The 18,444-nt window shown below is 46.5% G+C and overlaps 1 protein-coding gene across 1 annotated transcript in view; it reads right to left on the bottom strand.

The window, feature by feature from the left end:
- Nucleotides 1-18,444, bottom strand: part of ONECUT1 (one cut homeobox 1) — a 40,832-nt gene extending 22,388 nt beyond the window's left edge. Inside the window, exon 1 of the mRNA XM_038580457.1 lies at nt 17,090-18,444. Coding sequence (XP_038436385.1) covers nt 17,090-18,194 — 1,105 coding nt within the window. The 5' untranslated portion in view covers nt 18,195-18,444. The remainder of the gene's footprint in view (nt 1-17,089) is intronic.

Raw genomic sequence — 18,444 nt, forward strand, 5'->3', positions numbered from 1 at the left:
AGAAAGCTGAGAGCTGTCTGCTACACCTGGCAGGACTGCTGGAAACAGAAATTCATTCAGAAACCATTGTGATAAAGACTAGATCAGGCAAGAATCTGTAGAAGCTAAGTCTTAGGGAAATTTTGAAAAGAGATATTTGCATGACCTTAAAGTGTTTCCTCACAGATTGCTTATTAGTTGTAAGAAAAAGAAAACCCCACAACAGTGATTATACACCAGAGAAACTTGGCAACAGCTTGGCTGGGTGATGGAAATGAACTCACCAGTTAAGTGAGGGACAGATAGACTTTGTGGGCCTCTCGACATGAGAACACTCCTCACCCATGCAGTGTTCTGGGTAAGAAAGCATCACCTCAATCCATTCATGAAGAAACATCAGTCAAACACAAAATGAGAAATATCTTTTTTTTTTAAATGGGGATCGTATGTTTCAAACATGTCAAAGGTTATAAAAGGTAAAGAAAGGCTGTGGAGTTGTTTCAAAATAAAGAAAAAAGGAGAAGTGATGACTGAACCCAAGACTGTATCCTGTCTTGGAGAATAATGCTATGTGGGACATTACTGGATCAACTGACAAAAGTGAACTGTAGTTGCATAGGGGCATAGCCCTACTCCTGGAAACATACTCTTAAGTATTTAGGGGAAAAGGACCAGATGTGTGTACGTTACATTCAAACAGTCTATGAAAAACATTTCTCCATATGTGCGTGTATGTATGTGAGAGAGAGAAAGAGAGTGAGCATGAGTGACTCAGCATGTGTGCTTACCCTTCAGCAAATGGGGTAAGATGTTAATGTTGGTCGATTGGTCCTGTTAACAATCGGTCCTGTTAACAATATATGGATATTCTTTGTACTATTTTATTTTTGTACCTTTAAAAAATTTTGAAATAATTTCTCCCCAATTTTTACTTACTTATTTTTTAAAAATATTTTAATTTATTTATTTGAGAGAGAGAGAGCATGAGAAAGAGCACAAGCAGGGGAAAGGGGCAGAGGGAGAAGCAGAAGCACTTTCTACTGAGCTGGGAGCCCAATGTAGCACTCCATCCCAGAACCCTGAGATCATGACCTGAGCTGAAGGCAAACACCCAACTGACTGAGCCACCCAAGTGCCCTCTCAAATAAAAATTTTAAAAATCAAACTTTTGGATAATATTTAACGACATTGAGATACCTTCAATAGTAAATTCTCTATCAGCTCAATTTTGTGAAAAATAAAAAGTGTAGATGTATCTTTATCTTTGTACTTTTAAAAAGCTAGAAGGAAACAAATCAACATATACACAGGTATCCTCTATGGATTATGGAATGGATAATTTAATTTTGTTGTATTGTTTATAATGTTTCATATTTTCCAAAGCTTCTACATCTAGCATGTATTACTTTAATAACTAGAGAAAAATTATTTTTGAAGGAGTAAAACAAATGTTCAGTAATGTTTTATGTTTAATGTTTCTGACTGCTGTGTCATTCGTTAGTAATAGCAAAAACAAAACAAAACCAAAACCTCTGAAGTCACTGAAATGTCCAGTGATAGAAAAGGTTGTATCAGTTATGATACTTTTAAATATTATAAAGTCTTAAAAATGTATGCTTATCAATCAATTTATGGACCAACCCAAGTGTCCAAAAATATGTGATTGCATAAGTTACCACATAGATAGAAAGCACAAAATGTATGTTTTCTAAAATAGAGTATTCTAGGAATAGAAGGAACTATCTTTGTCTTTCTCTGTCCATTTCTGCTATCCTGCAAATCATAAATATCTTATCTATTCATATTTGTTAAATGAATAAATGCTAGACATGAGCTATTTGGGAGGGAGAGGGATGATGGAATTATGAGGGATTATTTTATCGTCTCCATTATTCTTTTATGTATATTCAAATGTTCTACCATAAATTTATTATTTTTTATATTTGTTAGAATAAGATTTATTGATATGCTCAGTGCTACCTTGTTAATACTGTCACATTGTCACCATAGCTGAGGTAATAGGGACAGACCCTCTGATCGCCAGCCCTGGGTGCCCACAGGAAGCAGTGTGGGCCCTTGGATGGGAGGCTGGTGGCCTGGTTGGGGGGACATGGTTATTGTGTTGGACTCCTTCCTTTGCACGCTGGGTCCACACTGTCTCAGCCCCATGCCCAATCACACACCAGTGCATACACACTTGTGCCCTAGTCCTGTCGCTCACGCCCATGCACACACCATCTTGTCTCCGGGTAATACGTACACTCAGTAGTTACAGTAATCATAGCAAAATAAAGTACGGGTATGTTGGGACTCAAGGAGAACGTGCATGTTGATTGGATGGAGGGTGGACCCCGGTGCCTCACGCTGACCTGAGCATGGCCCCTTGGGCCGGCAGGCATGGTGCTGTGACCGCCCCAGCACCCTCCCAGCTTGGGACCAGAGCTGTCCTGCCACAGCCGGGCCCTCAGGGCCAGCATCCCAGGCCCAACACAAAATCACCTAAAAAAATAAACTCTTCAGCTTGCAGCCAATGCCTGATGCAGGGTGGCTCTAGGCCTTCTGCAGGGGCTCCACTGGGGTCAAGGCTGGCCCGGGCCCAGCCAGCATCTACCATAAATTTAATAATACAGAATTTTTTATTTTAAAAGTTATAAATAATGTGTATATATCATCCTGTTGAGAAAAGATTAGAAGGATATTCATAAAAAGGGGGAGTTATCTCTGATTGGGAGTGTCATGGGTAAGATTCTTGTCATCCTTTTCCTTGTTTAATATTAATATTTTTACAAAGAATCTTTTTTAGAGCCCTGGAATTATTTTATTTTATTAAATTTTATTTTATTTATTCATGATAGATACAGAGAGAGAGAGAGAGGCAGAGACACAGGCAGAGGGAGAAGCAGGCTCCATGCAGGGAGCCTGATGTGGGACTCCATCCTGGGTCTCCAGGACCAGGCCCTCGGCTGAAGGTGGCGCTAAACCACTGAGCCACCGGGGCTGCCCAGAGCCCTGGAATTAAAAAACAGATTATAAAAAACAAAACAAAACAAAACAAAAAAACGGATTATAAAAATAAGATACAAGGCACTTGGAGATGGTAGGTATGCATCAAATAACAAAAAAGTGTATTTATTAAGGCTATGTCATGACAAAAGCGGGATCTAATAATATACAGTAGAATAACTCATGGAAAAAATTCTACTTTTGTGTTGAAGGTAGTGTTCTAAAATGATATAGCAGTTGTATTCAGGTATTGTATTATTTTAAAGCAAGGATGTTAGGTGGTAGATAGCATATATTTATAAACCATAGACTATCTCTAAAAGATACACAAACTGGTACAAAGTTTACCTCTAGGGGAGGAGAACTGGGAACTGAGGGACTAGATGAGGAGGAGAGCCTGGTTTTCTCTGTATATCTTTATATGTTGTTTAACTTTTAGAACATGATATATACATACTACATACTCAAAAATAAACAATTAAAAATAATTCTAAAAAATTTGGGGCTCATGGGGTAACAACTGTGTAAACTAGATTAGAGACAAGCCAAAGTTTGACTCTGGAATGGGTAGTTCCCATCCCAGACTAATGTGGATGTGACAAAAATCAAGACTTGCCAACACCTATCTGCCCTCCCACATTTCTGTGCTTCTATACCCTCCCCTATTGTCTTTGCTTTTAGACAGAGGGCTCCTGATCTACTATTACAGGGGATTCCTTTTGTTTCTCTACCAGCAGGAACAGATTTGGGGTCTGACACTGGTTCTTCAAGGCTCTTATATACCCAATGGCAGGCAGCTGGTTGGAATGAAAGCACCCATCACTGCCCACCAACACTGGGAAATAAAAACCAGACCTAAAGGACTGAACGCACAATCTTCACCATAGCACGATGCTAACATCATGTCTCCTCCATTAAGTAACATGTTCCTGTGAGGAAGAGGCAATTTACCCCATTTTACATCTCAAATTTGTGTGGATGCTAGAGAGCTCACCTCTCTTAAGAATATGCTTGACAGTTGTGGGCTATTCTGAAATGTTCTATCTTTATATTCACATCAACACAGCTACCCTATGGCTAAAGGTATATCTAAGCACCCAGCTTCCCAAATCAGAACCATATGAGTCAGTTCCTCTCTCACTTTTGCTCTCCACAATGTCTTCTCAATTTTGAGAGATCGATCGCTCAAATTTTGCTCACCCATTTTTTTCAACTCTGTTGACCATGACATACAATCAGACCCTCATAATCTATTTCCACCCTTCCTAGCTAGTTTCTTGTTATTGATAGTCTATTATTTTACTCAAGTTTTCTTTTAAAAGCACACATCTGACAACTTCATTCCACTATATATTATATCTGTATCTGTATATCTGTATATCTATATCTGTAAAAAATAAGTAAATAAAATCTTTAAAAAAGTAAAAGAATCACCTGGGAAGCTTTTTCTTAATTTTTTTTTGTGTGTGTGTGTGTGTGTGTGTGTGTGTGAAAGAAAGAGCATGAGGGTGGGGGGTGGGGAGAGGGCAGAGAGAGAATCCTCAAGCAGACTCCGTGAGGAGCAAGGCCCCAGGAACTGGAAGTGGGGTTCCATGTGGGGGGCTGGATGGCAGACTGGGGGGGCTCCACACTGGGCTTGAATTGGGGCTTGTCAATCTCATGCCCCATAAGAGCATGGCCCAAGTCAAAACCAAGAGTTGGATGCTCAAGCACCTGAGCCACCTAGGTGCCCCTCACCTGGGAAACTTTTTAACCAATGCACATTTTCTTCCCCCCTTTCTCCACCAATCTGATTTGCTCCCTTGGAGGAATGTAAAATCCTCTGCCCACTCCTCCCCAGCACTAAAAACCACAGCCTTGGAGAACACTTTTGTTACTGATGGGAAGGTATTATGTCACTTAGCTGTGCTAGGGAAGAAACAAGCTTTCAGCTATGTAATAATTCAGATTCTAGAAATCTGCAAAAAATATTTTGGCCAGGACATCCACACATACTGTCATTCTCTCTGCATGGGGGCCTTTTCTTTCATTTCTGACTCCAGTCCTATTCATTTTCCAGATCTTCAAAATTGTCCTTTCATCACATCCCAAACTTCTTTCTTGGGAGTGCTCATGCACACACACACACACACACACACACACACACACACAAAACAATCAAGAAGGAAATGAACAGCTATTTGTTTCTCTTCCCCACTAGACTGTGTGTCCTCAGGGACAAGTCTGCTGTATATGCCATTCCCAGTACTGAGCACATTTAGTGCTGTAGCTGGTGCTCAAAGGAATGAAAAACAAACCCCACTTTCCATATCTAATGAAATTTCCTCTCTCACTTTTTAAAAACTTTTAATTTAAATTTCAGTAGTTAACATACAGTTTAATAGTAGTTTCAGATGTACAATATAGTGATTCAGCACTTCCATACAACACCTGGTGCTCATCACAGCAAGTGCCCTTCTTAATCCCTATCATCTGTTTCACCCATTTCCCCATCTGCCTTCCCTTTCGTAATCATTATTTTTTCTCTAGTTATGAGTCTGTTTCTTGGTTTGCCTCTCTCTTTTTTCTCTCCTTTGCTCATTTGTTCTGTTTCTTAAATTCCACATATGAGTGAGATCATATAGTATTTGTCTTTCTCTGACTGACTTATTTCACTTAGCATAATACTCTCTAACTCCATCCATGTCATTGAAAATGGCAAGATTTCATTCTTTTTTATGGCTGAGTAATATTTCATTGTATGTACATACCACATCTTTTTAAAAATTTTTATTTATTTTTAGAGAGTGCATGAGGAGGGGAGATGCCCAGTATGCCTGGCATGGAGCTTGATCTCATGACCTGAGCTGAATCAAGAGTTGGATGCTTAACCAACTGAGCCACCCAGGTGCCCCCATACCACATCTTCTTTATCTATTGATCAGTCAAAGAATACTTGGGTCATTTCCATAATTTAGCTATTGTATATAATGCTGCTATAAACATCCTCTTTCACTTCTTATGTCCTGTCCACAATTGGTAGAACATAATTTCTAAGAGGGCTGACATGTAGTACATGGCTAGGAACTGTGTACAAATGCTGTGGGGTTTGTTTGGGCCAAGCTGTTTGGATTGGGAAACCAGAGGAAAAAAACAGTCTTTTTCCTCCTCAATGTTAAAATTAAATAGTATTTACCTCCAGGAATAATACATATATTTAATTTTTTTATTTATTTATGATAGTCACACAGAGAGAGAGAGAGAGAGAGAGAGAGAGAGGCAGGGACACAGGCCGAGGGAGAAGCAGGCTCCATGCACTGGGAGCCCGACATGGGATTCAATCCCGGGTCTCCAGGATCGCGCCCTGGGCCAAAGGCAGGCGCCAAACCGCTGCGCCACCCAGGGATCTCTAATACATATATTTAAGATAGGAAGCCTAGTAAGAAAATGAACATTTGTGAAGGCAGCATCCAACAAAAGAACTACAATATAACTGCCTTATAAAGCTGCTTATCTTCTGACCTTCCCTTAATAGTACATAGCTATATTCTGGAATGTGAGTTTATTAATTCATTTGTTTTTTTTTTTTAAATAGCTTTACCATGTGCTTATGTATCTCTAAACAATAAATTGTTCAGCACTGCTTGCTTTTGGGCTTTGGAAAAGCAATATTGTTCTTATGAGATCTTCCACAGCTTTTTTTGTTTATTTTATTCAACAGTGTTCTTGAGACTCAACTATGCTGTTGTATATAGCTGTGTTTATTCATTTTCATGGTAGTATGCTACTGCATCATATGAATACATCACAATTTATGCATTCCTTGTCAATGGACATTTGGGATGTTTCTGGCTTCTTTGATCTTAAGAATAATTCTGCTATGGTCTTGTACACATTTCCAGGAGCATCTCTGAGTTTACCTAGGGTATATACCAAAGAGTTAAAACCACTGGATAGGTGTAAGTTCAAGTTTATAAGGCAATACCAAGTTATCTTTTGAAGCAATGGTCCCAATTTACATTCCAGCAGTATATGAATTCCTGTTGATTCAAATCCTCGCAAAAGGCTTGTATTATTAGGACACAGGAATTGTGATCTTAAACTGCAAGATATTTGTGCCAGAAGCCGGCACTCTTGACTGGATGGGCTGCTTTCTCTTGACCATCTGACAGTAGAGCCTGATCTGAGACTTTGCCCAAGAGATGAGCCCCTAGACCTTTCCTTGTTGAATCTGGACTTTGGGACAGAGCACTAATAAAGACAAGAGACTTTACCATGGACACACAGGCATCATAGAAGGCAATCAATCATAGAATAGGACCTAGAAGGACCCTGAGGCCAAATCCTTCATTCTATATTTTAGGAGACTGAGGCCCCAGAAAGGGTAAATGACAAGTTCTCTGAATTAATTAGTACAAGAAGAACGTGCCTCTGGGGCTTTTGATTCTTAGTCCGGGGCTTTTAATTTTAATTTGTTTGTTTTAGTAATGTAAGATGGTATAATATAATCTATTAAGTTAATAATAACTGTAAGTATCCAAATAATTGCCAATTTCTTTTTTAAAGGTAGTGGTTTGACTTATATGACTGATGAACTCAGTAACTTTATCTTCTTTACATATGAAAGAAACAAGGATAATACTGAATTCCAATGGGATAGAGGGGAAAGATGCAATTTCCACATTTATGATTTTGAGTATACAAATTTAATAGTACTAAAAGACACCTATCTCTTGGCAAAAATAATCCTCAATTTTATGACTGACCACCTTTGTCCTCAGATCATCCTCCCCACACCAGGCAAATGCTAAGCACTGCCTTAGGAAGCCATTTTTTCGAGGAAGGCAAACTTCAAATTCAGTTGTTTCAATTCATCTTCTTCTTTCCAGCACTTACAATTTTTTAAAAAAGATTTTATTTATTTATTCATGAGAGACATAGAGGGAGAGAGAGAGAGAGGCAGAGACACAGGCAGTGGGAGAAGCAGGCTCCATGCAGGGAGCCTGATGTGGGACTCAATCCCAGGACTCCAGTATCATGTTCTGAGCCAAAGGCAGATGCTCAAATGCTGAGCCACCCAGGTGTCCCAACCAGCACTTATAATTAAGCCATCAAAGAGGCTGGGAACTGTTTGTGGGCATTACAGTAAAATAGCCTCAGTAACCTAATGGTTTATAATCTCAGATGGCTTTACATGAGCATGCAGAAGAATACTGAATAAGACTTATTTGCACCTGAGATATACTTAGCGGTCTTCAGAGTGTGCATAATAATCAAATGTGGCATGATCCTGTGCAGAGGAATCTGTCCTCCTGCACCAAAGGCAGTAGCAGTGGAACTAGGGAGGCGGGGAGGGACTGCTTACTATGAAGGGTGCTTACATGAAGGGAGGTGGCCTCAGAAACCTTCAGTGGAAATCTTCATTCTGGAGGTGTGTGCTCCAGGAGTTCCCTTCCCAGCCCATCTGACTAGCTCCTCCCTGTGCTGAGCATCCATTTAGCACTTAAAAATATCCTTTAGCACTGAAAAATAACAATGTCTGTAGGCTCACAATAAGGGCTTTCTCTGAAATGCTCCTTTTAAAATGTCATGACAAAACTCAGGAGTTGCTTATTACTTTGGGATGAGGGACATGGAGGGAAAGAACACCATGAAATTTTGCTTGGGATGCTAACCAAACTATTGAGGCGCTCCTGGTTCAGGTTTTCCTCCTAGCAGTCATTTTAATCAGCACTTCCCCTACTTAATGAGCTTGTAGTGCCATTACATAATCACCCGGCTCGGTGGATTAATGATGAAAAGAGGAACTGATTTTTCCAGTTGCATCATTTGAAGTAAATGTTAACTTTCTTTCTGAGTCCTTAGTTAACCGCATTAGTGTGACAAATATGTCTTTGTCTAGCATAAGTAATTAGAATTTAATCACTTTAACTGCATCTTAATTATCCCAAATGAATTGAAAGGACATTTAATAGCAAAGATTAAATTGCCTTAATGAACGATTTTTGTGACTCCATCAATACTTGAATCGCGTTAGCCACTCCTCTCACGCACCTCATCTGCAGTGAGCACGGAGGTCACTAGGTGGCGCGCTTCGCTCGTTTATTTATTTAATTTCCCCTGCCATTGATCTGTTTTAGAAGACAGGAAAGAAAGCGAAAAGCTCATAGTTTATTGTGTTCCTTTGATAACCTCTCTTTGGGACTATGAGATCATCACCAGATGCAAAAACGAAAGTAGTGATTTCAGAAACTGTCGATTCTGAGTACCCTATGGCATATGCGAAGGAAGATGAGAGACATGGATAACTGGAAACACCCAGTGTTTGAGGGAAATTGTAAGTTGTCCTCTGGATGATTGCCAATTTGTGCACAGAGTTTTACTTAAATTATTATTTTTTAGTGTGGAGTCCTAAAACATGAGTAGCAGGCAAGCGTGGAATAGCAATATAGGCACTGATCTGAAGCAAAGAAATGTAATTGCTGTGCAAGTACAGATCTCAGAACACCAATGCCCTGAAAGTATGGGAGGTTTGGGCCTTTGGGCCCTCCTCCAGGCAGGAGTCCCAATGGACCAGTCCTACCCACAGAACACATCTAACCATTGGGTCTTGCCCATCAATAATTGTTTAAGTGAACAAATGGATACGGAGACTCGGGTTCCACGTCTACCTCTCATTCTGCCTTACATTTCCTCTGGCTGCTTCTTAAAAAGAGAGCAATAAGAAGTATCTCTTATAAGTTTTGAGTAAAAAAGAAATAAGTTTCCATATGTAACTTTCCTTGAGAGTCCCAGAGGAAGACTCTCCAATTTCAAGACGTTTATTATGCAGACACTTTCTAGTCAGGTGTTTATGACAGTAAGTCAGACATCTCCACATTCTAGGTCCACTGATCTGGTGGGTCTGTACTAGTAGGCACAGCGTGGAGAGTAAGAGGGTTCTAGGGTTTTGAGCTGGGAAAGATGAGTTCCGGGTACCAGTGCTTTCCAGTTGTGTTACCAGAGATAAGTTATGTAACCTTAATGAACATAGAAACAGGGAAAATAATAGTAATTACCACATAAATTAGTGTCTCCTCAACTCTGCTGCTCATTAAAATCACCGGAGTTCTTAAAAATCCCAATGCCTAGGTCAGTGCCCTGGGTTTTAGCTAGGAATCATATTTGTAAAAATCCCTAAGTTATTCCAACATGGAGTAAGATGTGGGAGTCACTGAAATAGAATATTAAAGGAGAACATTTATGTTCTAGTTCAGTACCTAATGAACATACACAACAGACACAAGCTCCTTCTTATCAAATGCCACGAAAAATTGGATGGGTAGTATTTCAAGGACTGGTTTCTGTTCAGCTGTTGTTTTATCAAATTGTTTCATCTAAAGGAGAAGAAAAATTCTAGAAGCTATTTTTTCCAACTTTATGATAATGTAACATCTTTTGAGAGGAACAATAGATGATTCTATATCAAGACACAGTGGTAAAACATAAATTCCCATGTTTGTATCAAAATCATCAGACTGTCTTATGACTGGTCTAGTCATGTAATCCAATCTTATCACTTCAAGAGGAAATTAAACCTTATTGGTATTAACTTACTTGTCACAAAATAAAAACCTGTGCAAATCTATTGGTAGAAGATAGGGATTTATGATTGTGCAGTAAATTCATACACATTAGAAATCCGCTTTTTCTTTTTACTGAACTGTAGGAGGCTGACACTTTTTATGTAGAAATAAGGTGGTTTTCTTCTCCCAAAGGTGCTTATTCATCTTATTTAAATAGAGACATGATGAAAATAGTATTTAATGAATACTTGTTGAACACTTTTATTCAGAATTATGAGAAATCTATCCTAACTGCCATGACTTCAATAAGACCCTTCTTCTATTTCTACCCTAGGCTGGGGACCATTCCATTTTACCAAAAGTGTGGAAATTCTGCTGTTTTAACTGAAATGAAACTATCCACTTCTCATCCAATCCATCAAGGCTCCTTGGTTGATTTAAAGCATTAAGTTAGTGTTTATTCCAAAATGCAGAGTCCACAAAAAGCACTGAGCACTTACTTGAAGCGCAAGGCTTCTAACTATGGATTTTGAGGAGCAAAACACAGAGAACCTCTTTTTAAATTACCCAACTCCATCAGACTTGAGGATTTTCTTTATTACAAGGAAATCAAGAATAAATTTTACAGTTACACTCTGTAAGAACTATTCCTTCTGAGAACTTTGGGTAGCAATGTCTTTTTGATTAGCTGAATTTGCCATGAATGTGGAAATGATGACATCAAAACAGCTCGTGTAACAACCTTCTTAAAGACCTCGTAGATTAGAGATGACTATAGATTTTCCTCAGCACGGATCAAAGTGACTGAATTGAACGTTTTAGCTTAATGATCCAACCCCTGTCACACCCATAGGGACTCGAATTCCGATTTTTATAAGCAGGTGTGAGCATGTACTCAGACATACATAGAAAGCTGCGGGAGAGGGAAGAAAAGATCAATCATCTGATCGACGAGGATAGGTTTGATCTTTTTGATTACTTGACTGTGCTGGTGTATATTCCTGGCGGGGCCTCGAGATTTCTCATAAACTTCAGAATATTAGCTGTTAGTTTTTGCTTCCTTAGTACAACTCTTCAAAGGCATCCTACCCACTTTCCAGCAGCGAGGAGACAACGCGACCAGGCAGGCGCTGGCGGGGCCCTGTCCAGGGTCCTGACGGCGCACCAAGGCTCTGGGCTGGTGGGCCTCCGGAGGCCCTTTCACCCACCCCACCCAGAGGACACAAAGCCCTCCAAGCTCAAAGCCTCAGGGCAGCCTCCCTCCCGACTCCCCGACTCCCCGTCAGTTAGCTAGAGGGGGAAACAACAAAACAAAGGAATCACTAATCCAGGTTCCCAGTACTACATCCTCCAGCCGCAACCTCCAACACAGGATTGCCTTCTCTACGCTGACCGTGCTTTGCTCAGATAAAAACATGCCAGCAAAAGTATAATTTGGATAGAAAATCCAAATACACATCTTGTTTAGAGAGGTCAGAGTTGGGGTGTACTTTGGCGGGGGGATGGCAATTTTGTTTCATCAATGGGGTAATACCTAGACATCAGTGAGGACCAAGATAGATTTCCTCCTTCCCACCCCTTTTCTATCAAAAAATAACTGTTTTGCTAATCACTAGGACAAGGATGTAAAAACAAAGCCATAGCAAGCATCCCTTTCCTCTCCATAGCATGTTGAACCAAGAGCTTGCTTGGCGGCCGGTGGCAGCCCACAGGGGGCGTGCGGAGCTACTGCAGCACACAGCCCATCAGGCTACTGGGGGAAGGTGAGCCCAATGGAGGGCATCTGGGAGGACAAGATTCCAGCTCCCTGCAGGGCACTGATGATCAAAGCTTGAAGATGAAGAAAGATGCAGCCTGGGCTTTGAGTTGCTTTGCTGCTACAATATAACTGCTTTGTTGGCACAGTCTGTCCCAAGTCTCAGGTGAAACGTAGCTATGGCAGGGCCTGGGTCTCTAGTGACCACTACAGCCCTGGGGCCAGTGGGTCACTCTAACTGACCCTCATCACCTTTTGGGCATTTCCAAGGGGTTTGGGGTTGCACCCACTGGCAGGACAGCCAGCTGTCTTCAGAATGTGGTTATTTGTCTCAGGCAGTCATCCTTCATGTGCTGACACTAGAGTCCCCACACAATAACCACCAGGTCTCCTCAAGCGTCAGAAGCAGGTCTTCCTACTCTCGTCAAACAGTCAACTCCAAACTTCACCATATGCACACTTCTTAACACTAGGCATTCCTTCCTCCCTTCACTGTGGTTTGTGCTCCCTAGTGGGGACTGCAAGAAGGAACTATTGACCCCCAGCCCTCAAGGTGTCAGGCATGGGCTCAGAGAAGGGCCCATGCAGAGTTTTTTGGTGACTGGGGTGAAAATTTTTGGTATCCTGCTGTGCTGGTGTGTGTGTGTGTGTGTGTGTGTGTGTGTGTGCTGGGGTGGGGGTGCCCAGCCAACTTCCTGGGCACATGGCCACCATTCACCCTGAGAGGATGAAGATTCTTTGGGACTCTTCCTGATAACTGGCTGCCCCACCACTGCACATTCAGGAGGAGGCCACACCAAGCCTCTGGAGGAGGTGCATCTTCCCCTCCACCCTGGGCAGTCCCTCTGGCTTCTGGGCTGCTAGCTAGCGGATGTGGTTGGCCTCGCCCCACAGGCCCTTTGTTAGAACCGCCCGCTGGGAGCAGCTGCACTGTGTGAGAAGTGGGGCATGAGGGAACCAGTCTACTTGGTGTCTTCTTTTGGGCCCAGGAAACCTTTCAGTTCTGGAGTCCCAAATGCCCAGTTCGGTTTTTCTCCTGGCTGGGGGGTCTTTGAGATTTGGGGAAGTGAGGTTCCCAAGGCCCAGCACAGCACTCCTTCTTGGCTCACTTGGCCTAGGGAAGGGGGTGGGGAACGGGACAGTTGAAATGTCACCGGCTGGGATAAATATTAACAAAAAGCAAATGGACTTGCGTGGAGGCCAGTTATCAATCAACCAGACCACAAGGCCACTTATGGCAAACACAGTCCAGGTTGGTCCCTGTGAGACTTTCTCATGGTCACCTCCTGGCTGGACATCCCTTCCCCCACTCCCACCCTCTCCCAGGCTCAGGCTCTCCTTCAGGCCATTCTGGGGCAAATTCCGGACAGGAAGGGGGCACAATCCCGGGTATAGGCTCTCCAGTGATGTTTGGAGGTACCCTTCCTTCAGGTACCCTAGGGTTAGAGAGGCCCAGCACCTGCCCCTGCCCAAACCCACTGGGACTTGCCTCCTGCGTTCTGAGGTACTGTGCTGTACTCTGTGGTGGGTGTGTGTTGCAGCCTCTTCAAAGGCTGACAGCTTCCCTACTGTGGCCAAAGCCTTCTGAAATCTTTAATTGAAAACTAATCTCTTCAAGTCTTAATAGATGCCCACGTCAGAGGCCAGGCGCCCACCCACCCATACAGTCCAGCCCATCCACCTCACCTCGGATGAGATGCTGCAGGGAGCCTAGTTGTACTGTACTTTAATGGGGCAGCAGCAAGTATTACACTGAGGGAACACGTATTGATTTTTTTAAAGGTAGTTAATTTAGTGAGAATTTCCTCCTGTCTTCTACCAAGCTGACATAATTTTGTAAGGAGAAGGCACCTCCCCAAGCATGCTGCCCAGTGTGGAGGTTTTGACACCCTGCAACAGGCTTCGTGGCACCTGGTGTAACCAGAAAGAGCATGGAGAAGCCATTCTTCGCCAAGGAGTGAAGGAAACTCCCCAAGGGATAGGGACAAGGTTGAGGGGTCTTTAGTGCAACAGTGAGCCGAACTGCAAGGGGCACCTCTGTAGGTGAAGGCTGAAGGAGAGGAGGTCGAGGCAATGTCCCACAGCCTTGGCCAAAGTAACCTGAAATGCGAGTAAGTCTGCAATTGGATTCGGAGAGTTCAGGAAACAGCCTCACTCCCTCCTTACCCCATCCCCAAAGGAAAATGTTAAAGGACCCGCTCAGTGATTTCAGTGATTTTAAAGTAAGTCGTAGTTCCTGCAGGGTAATGGATTGCTCCCAGTTAGGCTCACTCTGCAAGAACTCCCATGCCAGCCTTTCCCACCCTTTCAATTAAGTTAAAGAAAGGAAAATTAAACATTCGACGCTCCATCCGGGTCTTAGGATGCGGATTCCACTTGGGGTTGGGCGCCAAAGCTAGCCCTGCTAGAGTCTCTGATTTTCCTTTTTTCTACCCCCAAAAAGTCACGTGCCCCGGGCGACCGTGACTCGCCTTAGGCTGTTGGGTGCCAGACTGTCACCCCTTAGATGACCTCCTGGGTCCAGGGAGTACAGGAGTGCTGGCCCTGGCTGGCAAGCAGCCCACGCCTCCCATAGGAGGGTGGCAGTACTAGTGCTACCCCTTCAAACGGTACTGAGGCGCCCACGCCAGTAGGTCAGAGGGCTCGCGCTGGTCGCGCTAGGCCGGGTTTCCAGGGCTGCCGGTTGTCTCTGAACAGAACCTGTCAGTCTGACTTTCCAGGGCATGACAGGGGGCAGTGGGGAATGGCAGTCATTGAAGTCTCCATCAAGTGCCTTCACTAGGTGTGGGGAGGTGGTAACATACTTCCCTGGGTGGGAAATCTCCCTTCATTTCCACCCCTTACCTCCATTTCTCCCCACCCAACTGGTAAGCCTGTGTGAGCACTGCCTGGGTTCAAGGTTCTGAAGCGGGGCGCTAGACTGAGGTGAGCCAGCCAAAAGGCACTGACTACCTTGGGCGCCGGCAGCTGCGGAGCAGTCGGGGAGAAGGGCATCTGTTTCTCCCACCCCTTCTGGAACTTGAGCTGCCCTTGAGTCTCGGTCAGCTCACAGAGGTGGGACGCGATAGGGTGGATGCACACAGGGCTCGGGAATGGATTCGCGGGAGCCCCAGCGGGCACCTCTGTCAACCTCTCCCTTACCCTTCCTGTCCTATCACCACTTCGCTGACTTCCAGGCATAAGCTGCAACAGCCTGCGTGGGGATTTTGCTTGGAATCGGTAGGCACAGGGCTCGGACTGAAAACTTGGCGGGGCAGAGGCTCCTCCAGGACGGCGCGGGGAGGGAGGCCACCGGCGCCCAGACCCACGGAGTGCTTTGGGGTGGCTTCCGCTCCGGCTCCGGCTCCGGCTCCGGCTTCTGGCTCACTGGCACGCCGGCACCTGCCTCCCTCTAGCTCCTCATTGGCCCGCAAGAGGTGGGGGAGGGGGCTCTCGCCTCTCGCTTTGATTTTAGACTGTGAAACGGCTCAGTGCCCCCGGCTCTGAGCGGATTGACTGTCTCTCATTCTCCAGGGACGAATTAATGGAGAACGATCAGTTAATTAACAAACCCTCATTCCGGCTTTTACCTCTCTCTTCGCCAGGACTCGGGCCAGGGCACCAGGCTGAGGCTGGGGCGGGGGAGTAGCAGGGACCCAGGAGTCAATCAAGTCGGCGGGGTCTCATCAAACCGTGTCCGCCCTCGACTGCCCTTGGCTCTACCTCCCCGAGTGTCCTCTGCCCTCGGGGGTCGCCGAATCAGCTTGAAATCTCTGGTGTGATCCGGCCGGGGCTAAGCGGTCCCCTCGCTAGCTTCCCGGCGCCTCCCTTGCACCTTGGCTTAGAGGGGCTGAGCAGGCGAGGCGCCGGCGGGCTGCTAGCGCCCGCAGACCTTCCCGCTCAACTCGGAAACGCCCGGACCTCGGGGTTTCGGGCCGCGAGACCTCTGCTCACAGACTTGGGGGCCATGTTCACATTCCCATCCCCATGCATGGGGATTCATTCGAAACATCACGCAGAGGAATAAAACGAAATGTGAAGTCGTAAAGGAGTCGGCAGCAAAGGCGGTCCGTGGGCTCAGCCGTAAGCTCCCTGGCTGCTCCGCTGCCCTCACCCTTACCTCCGAACCGTCTGCCTTCCTCTCCTTTCCACAGCCGGTTACCACGGCTGAACGCGGGCTAACTCTTAAACAGCTTCGTTGCCAAACACACACCTTCCCGCGGCTTCGGAGCCTTTTACGGAGCCCTCAGAGTGTGCTCCGCATCCCTCCCACCCCTGCCCCGCGCCAATAGAGTGAGCGCGGGAGGGGGTCGCCGCACCAAGTTCAGCCAAACGTGGGCGGGCGGCTCCGTCACTTTCCAACCCAACTCCGGGGTCTACGCCAGGGGTACTAACTGACAGCATTTGCGCGCAATTGCACACACGCATCGCCTCCCTCTTCCCAAACCCGGAGTGCCTAACTGAGACGCGACACACAGACCGTGTGCCGCCAGGTGCGGGGGTGGGGGGGTGGCTTCTCTTCGCCTCCGGCGGTGACCGCTTCCAGCACCGTCTCCGAGCACACATGCGTCCCCGCACACGCCCAGGCCGTACCACTCAGCTCCCGGAGCCTACCACAGCCCGATGCACTGAGTCCCGGAGGAGGCGGTCTGCTCCTGGCAGCCGTGCGCTGGCTTTTCCAGGCCCGGGGAACTACTCCCCCCGCCTACCCTGAGGGAAAGGAGAACGGAATGATGCGTGCCCAGCTCTCTTTTTCCCTCCTTCCTTCGGTCTCTTCACTTCCCCAATCCCTCATCTCCCCACGCGCCCAGCTCCTTGGCCCGCTCACCTGCTAAGCGGAGCGCAGACATCCGCTGGAACTCCGGCTCCTGCAGCCACTTCCACATCCTCCGGAAGGTCTCCCGGCCGGACTTGAGTTTGCTCCAGGGTTTGGGGTTGCGCAGCAGGTCCGAGAGGGTCCCTTGGGAGCGGCAGAGCACCCTCTGCGCGAAGATGGCCTGTGGGATGCTGTAGCGCTTGAGCTCGGTGGTGATACGCTGCGCCACCTCTTTGGTATTGATCTCTTCCATCTGCCCTGAATTACTTCCATTGCTGACCTGTGCTCCGGTCACCGAAGGGTTGGGCTCCCGGGCCGTGCCCAGGAGCTGCCCGTGGCCCTGGGCGTTCAGGTGGGCGTGGGGGTGGTGCGGAGGAAGGCCGTTTATGGGCACCATGCCGGCCGAGGTGGGCGTGAGGTGCTGCTCCCCGTGACGGCCGAGCATGGCCGGGTGGTGGGCTTCAAAGCCGTTCGGGGTGAGCATCTTGTCAGTGGGCATGGCGGCGCCCGGGTGGGCATAGTGAGGGAGCCCTTGCTGGGAGTTGTGGATGCCGCTGAGACCGGAGCTGGAGAGGGGCGAGAGGCTCTGGCCCATGCCGGCCACGTCCTTGTGGTAGGGGGTATAGAGGTTATTCATAGAGGCCAGCCCGCGCTCGTCCCGCATGAGCGTGAAGCTACCGCTCACGTTGCCCGCCAGGCGCTGGTGGTGGTGCGGATGGTGATGGTGGTGGTGGTGGTGGTGATGGTGAGGGAACTTGTCCGAGACGGTGGAGATGGGCGGCAGCGGCTGCAGAGGGGTTAAGGTGGTGTAGGTGGTGGGCATGCTCATACCTGGGGGAGTCTCGCAGGCCATGGTCATGGTGGGGTGCAGGGGGCCAGCCAGGCTGTGCTCGGGGGCCCGGTGGTGGTGGTGGTAATCGCCGCCGCCGCCGCCGCCGTCCAGCAAGGACGCCATGCCCATGGAACGCGGGTGCGCGGGGGGCAGGTGGCTGCCACGGTGCGCCACGGAGCTTCGCGCGTGGGGACTGCCGCCCAGGAGGTCGGCAGGAGCGGGCACCGGCTCATGGCTCACCCCGTGCAGCTCGCCGATCGCCTCCATGGTCAGCTGCGCGTTCATCGTGATCCGGGCGAGCGGGCGGCGGACACAACATCGATGAGGCCGGGCAGAGGCGGCGAAGGGCGCGCGCAGTCCGGTCTTCACATCGGCTGCTGGCGACTGTCGCCTGCCCGCCTGCCTTCCTCTCGCTCTGGGGCTCTGTCTCCCTTTCTGTATATCTCGCCTTCCCTCTTGCCCCCACCTTCCCCTCTGCGTCCTCGGCTTTTTTTTAAATATTAATTTCCAAAAAGGATCCGTGCCGGTGGGCGAG

The sequence above is a fragment of the Canis lupus genome, chromosome 30, assembly GCF_011100685.1.
Source record: "Canis lupus familiaris isolate Mischka breed German Shepherd chromosome 30, alternate assembly UU_Cfam_GSD_1.0, whole genome shotgun sequence".
NCBI lineage: Eukaryota > Metazoa > Chordata > Mammalia > Carnivora > Canidae > Canis > Canis lupus.